This window comes from Pleuronectes platessa, chromosome 19, assembly GCF_947347685.1.
Source record: "Pleuronectes platessa chromosome 19, fPlePla1.1, whole genome shotgun sequence".
NCBI lineage: Eukaryota > Metazoa > Chordata > Actinopteri > Pleuronectiformes > Pleuronectidae > Pleuronectes > Pleuronectes platessa.
The window spans coordinates 7096232-7114693 of record NC_070644.1 but is presented as its reverse complement, the minus strand read 5'-3'; the positions used below and the strand labels follow the sequence as shown (position 1 = coordinate 7114693).

At 39.4% G+C, this 18462-nt stretch overlaps 1 protein-coding gene across 3 annotated transcripts; it reads right to left on the bottom strand.

Moving 5' to 3' along the window:
- Positions 1-110: 110 nt before the first annotated feature.
- On the bottom strand, positions 111-18186 carry ppp1r26 (protein phosphatase 1, regulatory subunit 26). Of its 3 annotated transcripts, XM_053447757.1 has the most exons (5): positions 9440-10000; positions 3048-6288; positions 1093-1207; positions 876-964; positions 111-792 (listed from the first exon to the last, which is right to left on the bottom strand). In XM_053447757.1, the coding sequence occupies exons 2-5, from the start codon at positions 6218-6220 to the stop codon at positions 753-755; spliced, it is 3417 nt and encodes a 1138-aa protein (XP_053303732.1). In that variant the 5' UTR covers positions 6221-6288; positions 9440-10000; the 3' UTR covers positions 111-752. The 3 variants fall into 3 exon arrangements, with proteins under 3 accessions (XP_053303732.1, XP_053303731.1, XP_053303730.1); XM_053447756.1 differs by lacking the exon at positions 9440-10000 and adding an exon at positions 18044-18186 and having other exon boundaries at positions 111-964; XM_053447755.1 differs by having other exon boundaries at positions 111-964.
- Between the last annotated feature and the right edge of the window lie 276 nt (positions 18187-18462).

Below are 18462 nucleotides of genomic sequence, written 5' to 3'. Positions count from 1 at the left end.
TTTCTCTATCAAATCATAAAGTGAAAAATGGCGTGCTCCACGGACCTCATACCTTCAGTGCTCACAAATGTATAAGATCTTAAATTCATTAAACACAGTGTTTGTGTATCTTACTTGCTGATAACAACTTTATTGAAAAACGTCAACACCACTGGAAGCAATGCCTTAATATTACAGAGCTATAAAATGTATATAAATGTTAACGTCAAGAAATAACTCCATAGGAACATGTTTTGCAATAAAGATGACACATTAAAGATCTTCTATAAACAGCTGCAGTGCGAAGAGAAACCCATTTCATCTATGGCCAATGACAACCCAGTGGGAATTAAATATATAATATATAACAGCATTAAACAAAAATACTAAGATTCTGCATATTAGAATTTACTTTTTTCCTCCAAAACGAAATTCCCGTTATTTGCTGCATGAACAAAAGATTAAACTTGAACTCCCCCCCCCCCCCCCATATATCACTGCGAATTTTGGACGCTCTAATAAATGTATAACTTGTGTAACATTATAGACAAGGCATTAATCATCGTTTTCTCAAAAAAAAAAAAAAAATGTGAACTTAAAAATAAAGGGTATGTTCCAAAATATCAAACTTCCATTAGTTCGGAACATAAAAACTAACAAGAAACTTTCAACAAACTAACACTTAAATTAAGTACAAAGTAATTATCCAACAACCTGCAGACTGTTACATCAAACATTGTTCTACATGCACATTTTGAATTCAAATTCATGTTTTATTTGGTCATGCGTTGCTTGCTGGGCGCTTCACTTCTCCTGCAAAAAGATGGAAATGAACTGAGATGAAATATTATTGTTCTGTTTGATAGTGATCACTCGCTGAAGAGACTATCCCATACCTGTCCACTGGAATGAACTGCAGCTTTCTTTTGACGCCCTGCAGTCTCTTTCTTTTCTGCACAGGTATACTAACGCGAGAGGCTTTCCCCTGCAAGCATTGTGAATAACATATTTAATACTTGCAGTGGGTCAGGACAACGTTTCGATGAACATCTGGCTTCATCACGAAAAGGATACAAATGGTGAAGCTTCGAAGCTTGTTTTATTTCATTGTACCTTCTTGCAATTTTCAGACAGGATCTTCCTGCAGAACATCCTGCTTCTCTCCTCTGTGGTGAGAGCTACGCAAGGTCTGATGGTGATGCCAGGGTCAATGGCACTGGACAAAGACCTGGGCAAGGCAGAGCAGGACAAGCATCAGACCACTCATCATTAATACTTATCAAATACCGTATTTCATGAAAGCATCCATCTTAGGGTATAAGGGCTGCAAAGAATCCAACTATATTAAGGAAGACGACCCACTGCTGTTTGGATCACACTCTTTATTACACAGATGCACTTAAGACACAGCAAAGTTTTTTTCATTGAAAGAGAAAATGAAAAAAAAAAAAAAACACTTCTTACAAAATATATTTACAAAACCTGGCAATGCACAGCATGTTCGGTAACTTTTTTTTTTGATAAACAAAAATAAATAGCCTTTTTTCACATAGGAATTTCAAGACAACTTTAACATGACAAAGAAATGAACACACTAAATATTAAGTTGAGCAAAACAGAGAGAAGTAATAATGTGGCTTCTGTGGAAAGTGGAACGACACTTGAGTCGTAGAGGTGTCAAGTCCAAGACTGTTATAGTGGCTTACGTCAACAACTGAGCTTCAACTTCCCATCTATCAATTTAAAACCATACAGTGAACTAAAGGCACTGTTTCTAACAAATTCATTATATCTTCTGTTTATCTGAGAATTGACACACGCTTGTTCCACTACAATAGCTCGAAAAAAAGGTGCCTATTAGGGATCAATGAAGTTTGACATTTTCTTCTTATGTACAAAAGTTAGAAAGGATTTCGTGAATCAGATTTGAATTTAAGTTGTTTTTTTTACAGTGGCAAAAGGGGCGTTTTTACTAAAGATCTAAAGATATGGATTTAGACAAATTTGACAGGTAATTGTTGCACCTACATATGAAATCCACAAAAATAGGGGTATGGTTCGCTATTAACAAATATTATCATTATTTTCAGTGACTAATCAGCCAATTATTTTGTAAATCAAATGATTCATCTTCTATTCTAAGGAACGTAGTAAAAAGAGGCGAAAAGGCCCAAGGTTACATCTTCAAATGTGTTCTTCTCCTACAACCGACAGTTCAAAAGTGAATAAATTGAGCAGTGTATCATATTTTGATGATGAAAAGGAGCAAACTTACATTTGAGAAGATGGAACCAGTTTTGAAAAACACATTAAATATTTCATCTTCTTTTGATCAATCAATGGTTTCAGCTCTAATCATGTTTCCGATGTACAAGCCCCCCCCTGCTCCTTAACCACCTCAGCCATGAAACCAAGCTGTGTAAAATATGACAGGTTTTATGTACTGGACATCCAAATTTGACATTTCTAATCATAAAATATCTATTTATGTTCTTGCTTTTATTGAGACAACTAAATAGGACATTGATAAAACATGAACAATGATGACTTTTTAACTTTTGCACATAAAAGGGTCTTTAAGTTTAGATATGACATATTTTTCTGATTTATAATTCAAGGTTTTCCAGTGACACCTAAGATAAGATACCATCCTTACTTTAAGCATTATGGACTTTTCTAAGGGGTAATTTTCTGGATCACTTCTTTTGACATAAAATGTCATGTATATTTAGGACATTTTCTGCAAGAAAGTATTGTGAATTTGGATAGCAGTTCTACTCATGCAGTCTGCCTCTTCAGTCAGTGTATTGCTTTTCAAAGGCTCAGTGATATGGATCAACCTCTGGGCAAAAAAACGTTGTCATAATGGTGCCATTATGTTACATAGCTGTATAAATGTACAAACACATACAAAATGCTGTTTAGTTTAATTGTATTAACAAACATTCCCTTAGTGTGATAAATGAATAGGCTTGATTGTAATGTATTTGCAGGGCACAATCAAAAAAGTAACTATTATAGAAGTTGGATTATGATGCAATGGGAGAGTGACCAGAGGAAATACTTACAATGTGGAAAAGCCCTGCTTCTTCTCTGGATTTCCCCTGTTGACTGACTCACAATCTGCCTCATCTACAAATTCTTCCTGTTTTCTTTCTAGGTGCATTTCTTTATCACCTATCTTCAATCTCTTGCCCTCTTTCTTTATCTCAACTAGCAAATCTGTTTTCTCCTTTCCCTCGCTCCTTTCCCTGCTTCGGACCTGGACATGGTTGGTCCGGTTTGATTCCAGTTCAACAAACACACTCTTGTCCTTAGGCATATGCACCATACTCTGCGTCTCTCCTTCTAAAGGGCAAGGTGAGCTGTGGCCAGGTGCCTGGCTCTGTGTAAAGGACAACCTTGGTTGCTGCCTGGGAGAGGACAATATGTTCAAAACAGGGGATCTGTATGTGGCATTCACAGTCTTCTCTGTAGTCCAGGGGCAGGGTGCTACACTGGTCCTTGTGGAGGACCAAGCAGAGACTGGAGTCTGTGAACTGAGGTGGATGCCTGTGCTTTGATATGGTAGAGTTGCTGATGCAGTCTTGCTGATTTTAGATGAGGTGATAAGGAATGGTAGCCGACTGAGAGTCCCTGTGTCAGTAATTGGAAGTCCCAGGCTCTGACGCCACTTGATTGACTCAGAACGAGAATGGGCAATGCTGGAACTCAAAACCGGTTTAACTCTCTCGGGCTGTGGGGCGACTTCCTGTACTTCACTGTTAGACCACCTTTGCTCGGTTCTAGCAGCCCCTGCCCCATCTGCTGGCACCAAAAGACTTGGGCTACAAGACTGGACTGAGGACGGACGTGACTGTGCACCAACGGTTGAGATGTCTGGCACCCAACTCTGTGGGGTTGGAAGAGACTGCCTAGAGAAAGGGTTGGTGATACTTTGTCTTGGAATTTCAGCCAGCTGATTTTCCTGTTTGATATCTTCTTCTCGAAGTGGGCTACAAACCACGACAGTACCATTCCGTGATGCATCTGCGTCTTTACTTTTCACTGCAGTCGGAACTTTGGCCTTTTCAGCCAGAAATCTTCTGATCTCTTGCTCAATGCTATCATCGCTGTCTACTGAAGTACTGTCTTCCTTTACCTCAAGAAGAGTGGGAGAGTTGTGCAGCGAAATGGAGTCTTGACCGTCAGTCCCTTTCAATGTCGGCGTTTCACCTCCATGCACATCCTGCTTGCTACTTTGATCAGTTTGTTTAGGTTGAGAAAAGTTCTTCTGACTCAATCCAGTCGTCTCTTTCACTTCCTCTTTAATCTTCTGCACTTTCTTCACAGCACTGCGCTTAGAAAAAGGCTCAGGTTTTGACTTTTTGGTCTGTGAGGCAATTGTTAGCAGTGATTCTTCATCATTAAGGCCCATCCTTGATTGCCGCTTCAAGTCTCTTGTCTTTTTCTTTGTCTTCTTTTTTGTCTTGAGCAGGTCTTTTATAGCAGTGTCTAGGTCCTCGTCACTGTCAAGTGAGCTGCTTTTATCTCCACTTTGTTCAGTCTTATGTAATCCAGCTATTGGGTGAGTCTGACTTCTGTTGGAAAACATCAGTGGGCTCAAATCTTTTCTGTGATCAGGTAAAGATATCGGGGCTGTTACTGTAATGTTTTTATCAATACCTGACATGATGGGTTCGCTAATGTTTTCCTCTTTGAATTTTCTTCTTTGTGTCACCGACATTCTTGAAGGTTTCTTCTGGGTTGCAACTTGTTTTGCTTTCACTTTTTCTGGATCATTCTCACTTTGAGGCTCTTGGGTAACAGAGGAGCAAGGTGGCAGTTTGTTAACTTGGGCCTTCTGCTCAAGAAAATTTCTGATCTCCTGCTCAATCCCATCTTCACTATCGATTGAGCTGTCATCACTTTCCTCATCTGGGCAAGTGTCGGGAGTTGAAGACTTTGAGGGAGATTCATTGGTGGCAGAACTGCCAAGGTCAACACTGGGATGGAAGACTCCGGGCAAAACAGTTTTCGAAATGTCCAATATTGCCTCAGCACACATGAGCTCTGCCGTTGTGTTTGCCTTTGGAGGAGCAGGTGTAGGTTGATCTTTAAGACATTCTACTTTAAATGAAAGTAAACCATTTCCATTACCTCTCTGGTTCTCTGATAGTGAATTCTTGGATATAGAAGCAGATGGTGGTACAGACTTCCCTTCTTTCTCCGTTCTGGTCTTCTTCTTCCTCACTTTGGGTTTATTCATGCTTCCAATGCTTGTACTTCCAACACCTGGTATAAACAAACTACTGCAGGGATCTTTTGTTTTCGTGAATGGTTTCAGGACACTCTTCTCCTTAATTTGCTTAAGTTGGTAGCAGCGAATAGCTTCTTCAATCCCATCATCGCTTGTGGAATCAGACTCCCCTTTGATTGCAGGGAGATTTAATTCTTCACCTATGTTCTGCTGCTCCATTTTTTCGAGCTGGTATCTTTGAATGGCTTCTTCAATGCCATCATCACTACTGGAATCATTGGAGTCTTCTTCCACCTTTATTTGGAAGGCTGAACTTTTGTTCATTGGAATTTTATCAGAATCGAATGTCTTCACAATATTGTCGTTAAGGGAGGCCTTTTTTTTGTGAGACTTTTTTACCGGTATAACAGCTGGTGCTGTCAGGGTTTCGACTTTGAAACTGTTTGGATAGGGGTTGCTTGAAAACATGAACGTATTAATGTTAGAGATCTGTTCAGAAACATCAGGACTAGCTGTATTCTTCCTCTGAATTTTGGAAGCTTGGAGAAACGAGGAACAAGGGTCTGCTTTGCGTTTGTTATCACCCTTTTCTTTCAGGTATTCCACTATTGCCTCCTCAATTCCTCTGTCCACAGAACCATCACTGTCGGAGTCACTGCTCTCATGGTTGATTGGGGAGGAAGCATCAGCTTGCTGGGTTTCAGTGGGACCTTTAATTTTGGATTTGGCACCCACATAAGAACCCATTGCAACCTTGCAGACTTCGGAATGATCGTCTTGTCCTGATAGCACATTTCTCTCCAGCTCGTCGCCCATCTCGAGTGAGGACTGGGTGCTCCTAAGGCTCTCTATGATCATCTGGACCTTGTCTGAGATAGGTGTGCCTCTGGTGGACAACTCAGGGTCAGAGTCATTGAAGCACTGAAGGCTATAGCCTCCAGGTGGGCCACATGTTCTCCATTCTGTTGTCACTGCGACAGGTGGCACATTCATCAAGTACATTCTAGTGTAGGGTGAGGTCCTCGACCACTGGAGTGCAGCTGCCTCCGATCCCAATCACATCGTTCAATCTATGAAGAAAACAAAAATGGTTCCAGGAAGGTCAAAGTACATTCAAAATAATCATCTTCATAATATATATTTTATATAAATTTATCTGTTGAACTTTTGGTATAGTGATATTGATGAAACGTATATTGTGATAGTTACTCCCAATTTTTCATCGACCATCCATAAGGAGTATTAATGCTTCAGAGGCATTTATTGTGATATAACTAAGTTTTCAGGTGCATCAAAACTCTTACACAGCAGGCAAGATTATAATTCATTACATCAAACTATTCATGGTAATTAACCACAAACACTTACATATTCTTATATATTTATATATATTTCGTATATATATATTTTCTTGTACTATGCACTCCAGCAGCACAAGAACACTTTCCTACTGGACACTGACACAATCACATCATTGCATTCTGTACCATAGGGTCAGACCCATTCCTGTATCTGTAATATGCATATGTGATTTATGTATGTATAAGTGTATAAGCTACTGGATGATCAAAATTTCCCACGGGATTAATAAAGTATCCCTCTATCTATCTATCAAACCAATTTGGAATAAAAAAAAAAAAAAAAGGTATTCTCAGAGAATTCAGATTTAGTCAAGATGCAGGGTCCAACGTAAAGTTCATCTTCTTTAATAGGGTGCATGCTGCAACAAATGAGCAATAATGTAATTACCGCAAAGTAATTGTCACAAATGAGCCAAGGAACTGGGACCCCAGGTCAGTTGTCCAATTTGTCCACTTAGGGATCCCGCCATAGGGCTTCCCTGAGGCTGTGATGTGAGCATTAAAACCATATTTTGGAAGGCCAAATAAAACTTTCAATATCACATTCTACTGCACTTGGTAATGTGATGCATTTTCTATGATAAGTCCCTTAGACCCATTAGTTGTCTAGTTTATTATGGCATTGGTTAATACTCATTCTTTTACTGGTTGACATTTACTTTTAAACACATTTTACAACTGAATTATACAACCAGGTGTTTTCCAAACCGTTCTAGACTAAGGTAAAAGAAATCCATCATCTCAGTAGTTCATTTAACACATCTTCTCTTTCTTATATTGTTTAGGTTGGTAAATAGTCAATTTATAGGGCGGGGGCTCCGTGAAACCCCCTAAAAGAGCCCTAAAGCTCCCCAGACTCCTCTCAATCAATTTGAGAGTCACATATTCTATATTTATCGAGCCTGACAGGCATCAGGGAAACAGTTATGATCAATAGTTTGCACTAATTAGCCAATTAAACCTTCACACTACTTCCTCCAAATCAAAGCAGGTAAGATGCTGTAGGAGTAGGAACTGAAGTTACAGGTTGCCTTGGCTTCTTCTCGTCTAATTGCTGAGTTTATTTCACAAATCAAACAGCTTTAAATGATCATATTTATCTAACTTGTCTTTGTCGAATTAATGTGCAGTTTTGAGGTACTTGTACTTTACGTTATTACTTAAATGTTATGTTACTTTACATTCATGTTGGATGGAAATGTTTATATGGTTTGACATTAAAACCCATTAACTTCAGTAGCTCATTTTTGACTTGTGACCCCTCACAAAAACACAGCGCCTGGATTCTCTCACCATAGCAAGGTCATAGTAGAACTATTCAATGATTACAGATGTGTACAGCAGATTTGTTTCCTTTTCCTCTCCTATTAATCATGTCCACATCCCTCCAGATTCATTTTGTGACCCCCTGGATGTGCCCTCCTGTCTATGGACGGGCCTTATGTCCCATGGTTGCAACTACTTCACTCCACTTTAGTTCCGATTAAACTACTCTAACAGTTTTTACTGCCAACACTATTCATACATAATAATGTCATATGTAATAATATATCACCTCAGACATTTCACCTGCATTTTTCTGATAATACAGTGAAGTTCTGCACTCTGACTTACAAGGGCTTTTGAATGCAGTAGGAAATTAACTTGTATTTGAGTGATTTCTACATATTAGTACTTCAACTAAAGTAAAGGATGTGAGTATACCTCACCATTGTTAATGACACTGTCTGTCTTTACATCGGCTACTTTATTGCTTTTCACAGTCCGGATTTTGTTCTCGTAGATCAGAATTTGAATTTGAATTTTAGTAAAACCGGTTAAATACCTTCTCTAGACTGCAGATGTCGGTTAAATGGTGCATAGACTGTTATCACCATGTGTTGCACACAGATTGGACAGAGGACGGACTTGTCCTGTGGAGCATGAACCCAGTAGGATTGGGACACTGTCCTGTGAGTTAACGTGATACGTCCAGAACCAGAGTTAAACCGTGCAGCAACCCCCCCACGAACAAGCATGCTATCGGGGGACATTAACCCGGGCGAGGAGTCGTTTTGCTGCGATGCTTCAAGGTGTAGCTACATCCACCCCTCCCGGCTCAGTGTGCAGGCTGCACGGACAAAACAGCCACCGACTGCGGCCGGACCCTGAGTCACTACATCTCCAACAACAGCCTCTTCCACGGGCTTTTGAAGCTGGTGGAAGGATGAACCAGGATGTGGTCACCGTAGCCGCCCCGCTGAAAAAATGCCGAAAGGCGCATCGAGTGAGCTAAAGAGTAGCATCGAAACCTGAGCCCGGTCAGACGCCAACTTTGTTTGACACATCATGTGTACAAAGAAAGTTTCTCCAGACCTGCCAGCATCAGTGGGCACCATTTCCATCTATTACACAAGCGAAACGTGTCGCTGCGAACAGTTCCCCTCCCGGACGTTTTCCTTGTAGCTACAGACAAACCCCGGCTGTCCCCGTAACCGCCAAGCGGCAGCCACTGCACCGCTGCCCGGCATGAGGCGTCAGGAGACTCCGCAGAGCAACCATGTTTCTTGTGGACGGCCACGGTTGTCAAAACCCGCTAAATTCGCTCTGTGGCGCCGCTAAACTCGGATTAAATACCCACGGACTTGTTGAAGTTAAACACGGAGGTGCTTTACATACGAAAAAGGACGGGGAAGATGGGAAAACGTCGGTGGGGAGAACCGCGGCTAGTCGGTGACTTGAAAGACACAAGCGGGCCTCCCGGCTGCTGCAGCCCCGGCATTTTCTCCGCCGAAGAAAGCCTTTGTATTGGGCCACAGCTCGCACTCCCAGCCTCGGCTCTCTCCCCACGGGACGAGACGGTGCACGAGTCGAAACTTACCCGGTCAGGAGACACGGAAGGGCCGCTAGAGAAGGAGCGTGGCCATCGCCGCGACGGTTGAAGGTATTTCGAGAAGCCGTCGAGGAGATGTGTCGGTGTCCGTCAGCAGCTCACACACACACCGCCTGGAGCTCACCGCCGAGTGCCCCCTCCTCCGCTCCGACTGCCGGGCGGACCAGTTTCCTCCACAGCCCCAGTCAAGCCAAGCCTTTCAAATATGGCACCGGGGAAATATGCACACTCAACTTCCTATTTGACGATATTCTGCACGATATCATTACAGAGAACCCTCTTTATCGTCTATTTATCGTACGTTAAGGCACGAAGTAGGTTTTCTGGAAGCAGCTTTTTCGTGCAATAAGCGTTAAAATATTTCCCTATTGTATCCAAGAGCAATGCCTTCCTATCACTAAGTTCGTCTCTCATCGCAGAGGAGTTCGATGAATTTAGAAACTCAAATTCATGATCTAGCAACTCTGGAGTTCTACTGGAATAAAAAACCTGCACATTTTAAAATTATTTTCTGATATTTAGACGAGGTGCTCCCTGACATCCGCTGTACAACTTGTCACTGTTATATCTGTATAATGCCCCTAAAAACATGGGAATAATGTCCCCACAAGGTCACGTGACATCCATTTGGAGACATTCATCCCTTGATTTCATTCGTGTATTTAGCAAGATCAGATATGTGCCTATATTACACCTAGGGCTGCAACCATAATGATTATTTTCATCATCAGTTGGTGGATTTATTTATCTTCTTCATTAATGATATCTAGGAAATGACTAAATACAGTGGAAAAATCCAAATTACACGTTTTTTGATTTGTGTTTTGTATAGCTTTTTTCACTTAAGAATATGAGGAGCAGCCATTCATCACATTGCAGAGGCAGCAACTACAGAAGTTTATGCAATTTGGCTTGAAAAACGACTACAACGACTCATCGATTATCAAAATATGTTTCTAGCCTTCAATTTGTGAACTAATCTGGATACACCCAAACAAATCATAAAACACCCTTTTAGTTTTTGTGCACGTTTTAATTAGATCCCAGACAATACGAGCACTACAATATTTGAATATAATTCAAATATCGTTCCAGGAAGGAAAATGCATCATTATTCCTCCCATTCATGGCACATTTTTTGTCCCCAGTCATTGGTCCATGCCCCTGAATTTAAATGAATATGCAATATCTCCTCAGTATAACTCTTTTAGGAAGGTTACTCTACATCTGGTTGTTAATTACAAATTAAGCCAGATATCTTTCATCGTGCTCACTGCAACATGCCCCCGAAAGGAAGCGCTGTACCTTGGACCCTGGAGCGTTGCCATTAGCTTCAATAATAACAACATGAAAACCCCAGAGGATCAAAGTCAAGTTGAATGCATTCACACAGCGATTTGAAACTGTGTTCACAGCCAAAATGCTTGTGAGCCGGGATATTAAACATTCACCGATTATGATTTTCATTGGAATGCTTTACCTGCTTGGCATGAGAGATGTCACATGTGACGCAAATGCCCCTGAACTCGACTAGACACCTTTTAATCATTTGACTTTGGCTTCTTTGTACAAATTTGACTTTAATCTTGATTTGATGAGTTGCCATGAATATTTCTTACTAAAACACAAGTGAAGGTTTCCTAGTTTTTCTTGAAACACCAGCAGACACAAGAGAGCACATTATATGGCAAAGACCAAGAGGAGCACAAAACAACTAAAAGGTGGTTGACTGAAGTTCATCTAGTACATCTAACCTGTTTATTAGGCAAATATTTAACTCTGTGGATATGAACATTCAGCCACATAATGGACACTGGATAATGGGCTTGTTCAGAGTTATAATACTGAGAATCTCAATAAGAACAGATATTTTACCGATTTTTGGATCATCATTTGAGACCAAAAACATGAGTCGATTAATCAATTCATAGATCCACAGCAAAATTATCTATAACTATTTTGGTAACTGATCGATCGTTAAGAGTTTTTTTTTAAAGAAGATGTCAAACTTCTCTTGTTTCTGCTTGTAAAAGGGTAATATCTTCTGGTTACATTAGTCTCCTGTAATAATGCACTCAATATATTTGGGTTTTAACTGTTAACTGTAGATATATAATATAAAATATTAACGTCATAACTCTCTATGTAAGAGTGAAAAAAAAAACGCCCATTTATTTGGATCTGGTCCAAAATATGTGGTGTACATAGTGCGTTATCAGGAATTAAGCAAAAATAGGACAAACATGCTCTCATAAGTACTTCAAGAATCCATTTTCAAATTAATTGACATTATTTTGTTAGAATTTAGGGGATAAAGATCAGACTCGTGTATTCTGATGCATTTTTCTTTATATTGTGACAAAGTTTCAATGTTGCAACATTACCTAATATCACTCCTGCTGGAACTGTCCACAAAGTTTATAATGCATCATCTTACAAGTGTGATTCTGTGATCTGAATCTTCATGGAATGGAAAAAACATTCACACGCATCTCAGCATTGAGACTTTTAGGGCTGATTATGATGATATTATAATGACTATTTTCATTATCAATTAATTTGCCCGAGTAGGTGATTAATAGTATGCAATCCAAAATTAACCCAAGGTAGCATCTTTGAATGTCTTGTCAAAAACATATAGATATCTTATTCATAATGTTTTGCTGAAAGTTGATGGAAATCAAAGAAACCAAGGATCAACAATAGTTGTTATTCTGCCAAAAGACTAATTGTTTGCATATTTTGAGGGCCTGTATCAGATGGTCCAACTTGAACTTGTTCATGTTAACAAAGAAGCAAAAGTGATGACGTTCCTTTGCATTTTGTCACCTTCTGTGAGGTGTTGATAGGTGACTGTGGTTCTAATTCACTATCCATTACTGGCTTCTAAATAGAGAGCCTAAGTTGTCATTAGTGGCACACAAGAAAAAGTGTCTCCACTGCACGTAGTGAAAGTTGCCTAACACTCTGCTTACTTTGGCACTGATTGGTGCTATGAGATATTCCATAAGGATTTAGATTCTCAAGTCAATTTGTGAAACTGTCCCAGTTTCACAAATTTGAAATACTTCAAATTTTCCAGTGTGTAAGATTTAGGTGAAAGGGATCTTTTGACAGGAATTTAATATAAAATAATCCTAGCGATGTTTTCACGTGTGTTTCATCTAAATTATAGAAATTATTGTTTTATTTAGATTAGAACGGGCCCTTTATATTGAAATACTTTATATTTAAATCAGAGGGGGTCCTCTCTATGGAGGCTGCCATGTTTCTTGTAGTAGCCAAGACTGGACAAGCTAAACACCCTTTGAGTTTTTATGTAAACTGAAGGTTACCACAAGTTCTCTTTCATGTTTGGAAGGGGAGGATGAGGTGAGGGGCATTCAGCTGCAACATGCAACTTCACCACTTTATGTCACTAAATTCTACACACTGAACCTTTAAATAAATCTATATAACTATAAAACGATTTTCCTAAAGATAAGGAGCGGTTTAACGCATGAGAGCCACGGTTACATGGCAAAGATGATGTCAATAATTTGTCTCATTGACGGAGTTCTCAAGTCTGGTCTCATGTACAGCTGACTTCTCCTGCATTGATTGTAACTACTAGTTGACTTGGCCATATTATTTTATACTGACGAATTGTTTTATACCTTGTATTACTGTATATATATATGCATATTTATTTCATTCTTATTTATTCAATGTATTAACTCTTCTATGTATCAACTCTTTATTGTACCCTCGGCACCATTGAAAATGAGGGTCTTATCCCTCAATGTGTTTTCCGAGGTCTAAATAAAATATTCAATCAATCAATCAATATCCATTTATTAATGAATATAAACAACAGTAAAAAAAATGAAATGGGTATTTCAATACCTGTGATTATGGTTTCTTTATTACAGTGAAATTCATGCATATAACAGACATAGACATGTGAGTTGAGTAAACAAGTGGAAAGTAGCATGATCTGCAACATTCCCTAATTACTAATGAAAGGGGCTAAGTTATCAGTCGGGGTAAGGTTTTTTTGGGGTCGGATTTTTTAAATGTATTACTTCTAGTTACTTTTAATCTCTTCTACAATCAAGCAGGTGAGATGATGAATGGCAATAGACACAAATTATATGTATTCTATTAGGGCTCATTAAAAACAGTCATGAGACTTGAGCGAAGGCTGCAACAGACACGTGTTGCCAAAACATATATTAATGCATGGAATATTTGAATCTTAATTTGTAATAATTTGTTTGCACATTAAATATGACATGTACACATATCCAAAGACACTTTTACCCACATTTTACCTACTGCATTACACTGACCAGGGATAATAAAGGCATCTACGCAATAAAATATTTTTACAATCAGGAAAATAAATAGAAAAATAGGTAATTGGGAGGATTTTAAGTCCATATTCAAACAGTGTTTCAATGATAAAACTCAGAACATAATAACTAATAGTGAACATGGAGCCAAAATACTATAACTATACTACTATACTACAATACACCACAGTATTCACTTGTATAGGTTCTATTTTGGGATTCCCAATATTGTCTTCTTGTCCACTGCTCCATTTGCACCAATAATCACTGCAATTAATAAACCCATTCAGTGGTAATGTGACTAAACCTTAGACTGTAAATAAAATGACATGTCTCCACTTCCTTCAACTATCCAGAAATTAAGCTAAAATACGAACACCTTCTTGTTGTGCAATTGGAGCCAGACCCTGCGCAGTTGCAATCGGGGGATGGAGCCACAGTATCGAGGTCCTGCGATACACACACTCGACCAATCACAAGTCGGTCTCATCTTCTAATCTTGATGTTTCACCACATTTTATATAATCAAATCACCTATTATAAACTTACAATAATGACAATAATCTTATGTCTACTTTGACTTTTTAGTTTAGTACATTAGTCCAATTCATGATTCATCACCTATACATCAGCCTGCCACCAGGTAGCGATACAGACACTTATACCCACTTTTTGGCTGTCTCGATGTCGTCCACCTTTACATACAATCTGTGGACTAAACCAGTTTGCTCTTTCTTCATGGTGGTGCAGAGAATGGCGACAGCACCACACCAGCACATTGCTACGCCCCTGACCTTGAAATGTTCTTCGTCCGGTCATTCGATGTTTCAATTTGCATGCAGTAGCGGAAGGGCTCAGCCGGTTCTCGGTGCTTGGGTAATAAAACTGAGTCTGATGTCGCACCAGGAATAGACATCCGAGGACCATGTGAGTCTCAGACCAACTCCATCATTCATTTGATAATAAAACAAAGACGGCTTGAGGGACATACAGTCCCTCTCATGCCCTTTACTTTCTATCGCCATGTTTCTGTTCATTCACCAGAACATGCTGTCAGCTACGTCGAGCAAAAAGACACCAAAGAGCAAAGAAAGGAGGTTCAGCACCATGGACAGCAACCACTCAATCCAACCTGGAAGGGGAAAAGCTAAAGGGGACATGCACCTTATGTCTCCTTCACCTGGTCTTACAAACCTATGGAGGTAACTGCTGCTGTCAATCAGAATGCTGTTATTGCTGAATTCATAACTGTAAGTAGACTAGAACCTCTACAGTAGGAATGTGATCAAACTGATTCCCCGAGGCTGCAACTTGGCATCGCTGGTACTTTGTGCTGACTCTGATTTCTCTTTCTAGGTCCTGATAATTTGCCCACATTCTCTGTTCACTCAGCGATGTTGTTTGTCTTCATTATGGAACAAAGAATGATCCACGGCCGATTAGCAGACTGAACAACCATGCAGAATTACTATACCTAAAGGCTTTCTACATGTTTAATGTGAAGTATCAAAGAAAGCCCACCTGTTTATCCAAATACATAAAAGCAGACACTCTTTTAATTGAGTGTTTTACTGTTATGGTTCCATCTGCGCTAAAATGTAGAACTAGCCATAAATTCAACTTAAATTAAATATACCGCAGTGTGGAATACTGCAGGCCTTTTTATGTCTTGGCAGTCACATTATTAATGTCCTCTTCCAAATATTTAAGTTGACCATGTTTTTCTTGGCTAAACAAGGGTAAAGTTAATAAATAAATATGAAATTAAGGAGCTTAAATTCACTCAACTGCCCTTAGTACAGCTAATGTCCTAATCAATACCTTATACATTGATAAAAGGATCCAGTTCAGACACATAGAAAAAAACATTGTGTTAAAATATTAACTATATTATAGACTGGCTTCATTTTATAACTAATCAATACCTATACTTACACACACTGATGTTATAATTGAATCCTGGAAAAAGGTTAAACTTCATTAAAATTGGCATGTTCATCACTTGGGACTAATGTAGGCTGGAACTGATTACATGAAGTCCATCCTTTGTTGGAATTGAAGGAGTAAGATTAATGCATTAAAATTAATGCAAAAAACACAACACGTTCTGAAAGTTGATAAAGAAAAAGAAAAACAAGCAAAAAACACAATACGTTCTAAAAGCTGATAATGAAAAAGAAAAACAAGCACCACATAACCACTATAGAAAGAAAAATAATTTCCGTCCAACCGAATCCAAGAAAACAATTTGAAAAACAAACACAAGCCATGATTAAATGACTTTAAATTAAATTAAATTTTCCTCATGTAACCAGTAGAAGAAAATTATGATTAAAGGAAGAATGGATTGGATCACAAAAGCCTGTGTTAATTACCACTGTTATAGGAACAAATTGAGAAAGAAAACTGGTATCAACCTTAAGAAGCACGACGCTCATTGTAAACACACAGATGTTTTTTCTTCTGTCGCCCTGTCAAACTCTAGTCTGCCTGAAGACAGCTCATGGCTGACACAATCAAACGCCTGAGGCAGAGCCACAAACAGGACAGAGCAGTGCTGCTGCTCAGAAGAAAGCGGTATGTGATATAGTACAAACACTTTAGTAGCTGTAAGGATTCACACTAACTAATGACACGTCCCAGTGACACAATTAAATTACTGTTAATTAAAATTGTCATCAAGTTTTTAAATAAAATCACAATAAAAAGCTATTCAGAATTTTGTCTTATCTTTATCTACAACCTTTTGAGTAAGTTAGTTTTTCTTCAAGATACCACCAGATGGCAGTGTAGCCCTGCAGGAAATCAGACACAATGAACTATACTGTAGCAGTAAAGAAAAAATAAGCAGGTGGAAACTGAACTGCATGAGCACACATAAAATAAAATGAAGGAAAATAAATAGTCATTAAACACATTTAATTGAATGTTGCCTATAAAGTTGTATAGTAACTATTATATAAAATCCATGCTTTAGTTTTCAAGGCCTCAATCAGATTTTTGAGCTTCACACTTATTTTTTTACTTTTTTTACTTTTTACTCAATCATTTGTCAATATAGCAGATTGAATCCCCTTAAAAAACAGTATAAGCTTTTTGTGTTATGCAGAGTTAATGTCAGCAGCAAGATGCAATATCAGCAACTACAGTCTTTGTAAGATTTTTCTTTCCTACATGGAAAAAAATCCCATCCTCAGTATATTTCTTGTAAAATCTTCAATCTGGCGTAGGGTTTCTCATCGGAGACACAGTGGTTCTGCTACAGGGGGCAGCAGAGACCCAAAATGCTGCTTTAATTTGTCTTTTTTGCAGTATTTTTTACATGCCGACAAAAGGAAGATGGCGCAGCAACAGATTTAATTACATCACAAAGTTCACAGTCAATTTGTCTCCTCTCAATCTGCATCATCTCCTCACAGGAGCTTGACGACCTCATGTGATGGCTGACGTTTGTTAACCAAAAATTAAAATGATCCGCAGCCCAAAAATTCCCACTGGGGCAGGGACATCATCGTTCCTATTGCGCCTGTCAAATACTAAAAGTGCATATGTCTCGCAGGTATAGACAAACAACAATAGTGAGATGAGACAGGGTGAAAAGAAAGAAAGAAATAAGTGTCCTCGAGCCCTGGCACAGACGCTGCAGAGAGAGACCTTACAGTAAGAGCTGACGGAAGGAGGTTTTACAATGAGATGTAAAAAGGCTTGAGGATGATGTTCAGAGAGAAAGCCAAGACCCCTGCTGTGACCCTTCTCCCACTCAGCACACATGTATACACATATGCAGATCCACCCACACAAAGCGCAGTGTGCCAGCTCTGATCTGTTTTGACAAAAAAAACGCAGCGTGTTTGAGCCAACCACATTAATCAGGAGTGATCTCACAATGTACCAACAAAACAGCAGAACCATCTAACTCAATGAGGATAATAGCTTTATTTACATGGCACCTTCTGATACAGCCGCAACAAAGGGCTTCACAGAAAAAGGACAAGAAAAGAAATCTACACAAATTAATCTAATAATGTAGTTAGCCATATTAATTCAATGCACTTGGGGCAGGAGTGAAGGGGCCGTGGGAGTGAGATGGAGGTCTCTGAAAGGTCATAAAACAGTATATGCTAACAGAACGCGTATCCTCTTTCTCGTACAACGCCATGACTATTTCAGAACCATCTCACAGGACGTTACACCCACAATCATTTTCAGAGAAACACCTTAAATGCTAAACGCTCAGGCACCATAGACCACTGCTTACCCAGTGATGATGAGGAAAGGGCGAAGACTCACAGGGAAGTTGGTAGAAACTAACAATGGAGAGACCACCTGGAGTTGCCTCAGGCCCACAGTGAGTTTTGAGATCAGCAGCAGCTCCTGCACCGCTCCAGGCAATGTTTCCGGACTGCACTGGAGGTCATGGCGACTACACACCGGTACACAATGTTCTCCGGGTGGTCAGCAGACAGTCACGGACACCAGTGAACATGTGGTTTGTGTAAAAACAGAGGGTGTACTTTGTCCACAGTTAATGCTAATATTTGTGGTGGCTAATTCCAACTTTTTGCAGTCAGTCGTTCACCTTGGCAACGCGTGTGAATGAATGGGGGGGGGGGGGGGGGGGGAGCTTCTGAAGGACCGGTGGGTTTATTTTTTTTTCAAATATCAACAGTGATTCCC

Coding starts and splice junctions, on each gene's coding strand:
- ppp1r26 (XM_053447756.1), bottom strand. CDS start 6,220: ATGTACTTGATGAATGTGCCACCTGTCGCAGTGACAACAGAATGGAGA. Junction 1,208..3,047: donor AAGCAGGGCTTTTCCACATT/GTAAGTATTTCC, acceptor TGCCTTGCCCAG/GTCTTTGTCCAGTGCCATTG. Junction 965..1,092: donor TGTCTGAAAATTGCAAGAAG/GTACAATGAAAT, acceptor CAATGCTTGCAG/GGGAAAGCCTCTCGCGTTAG.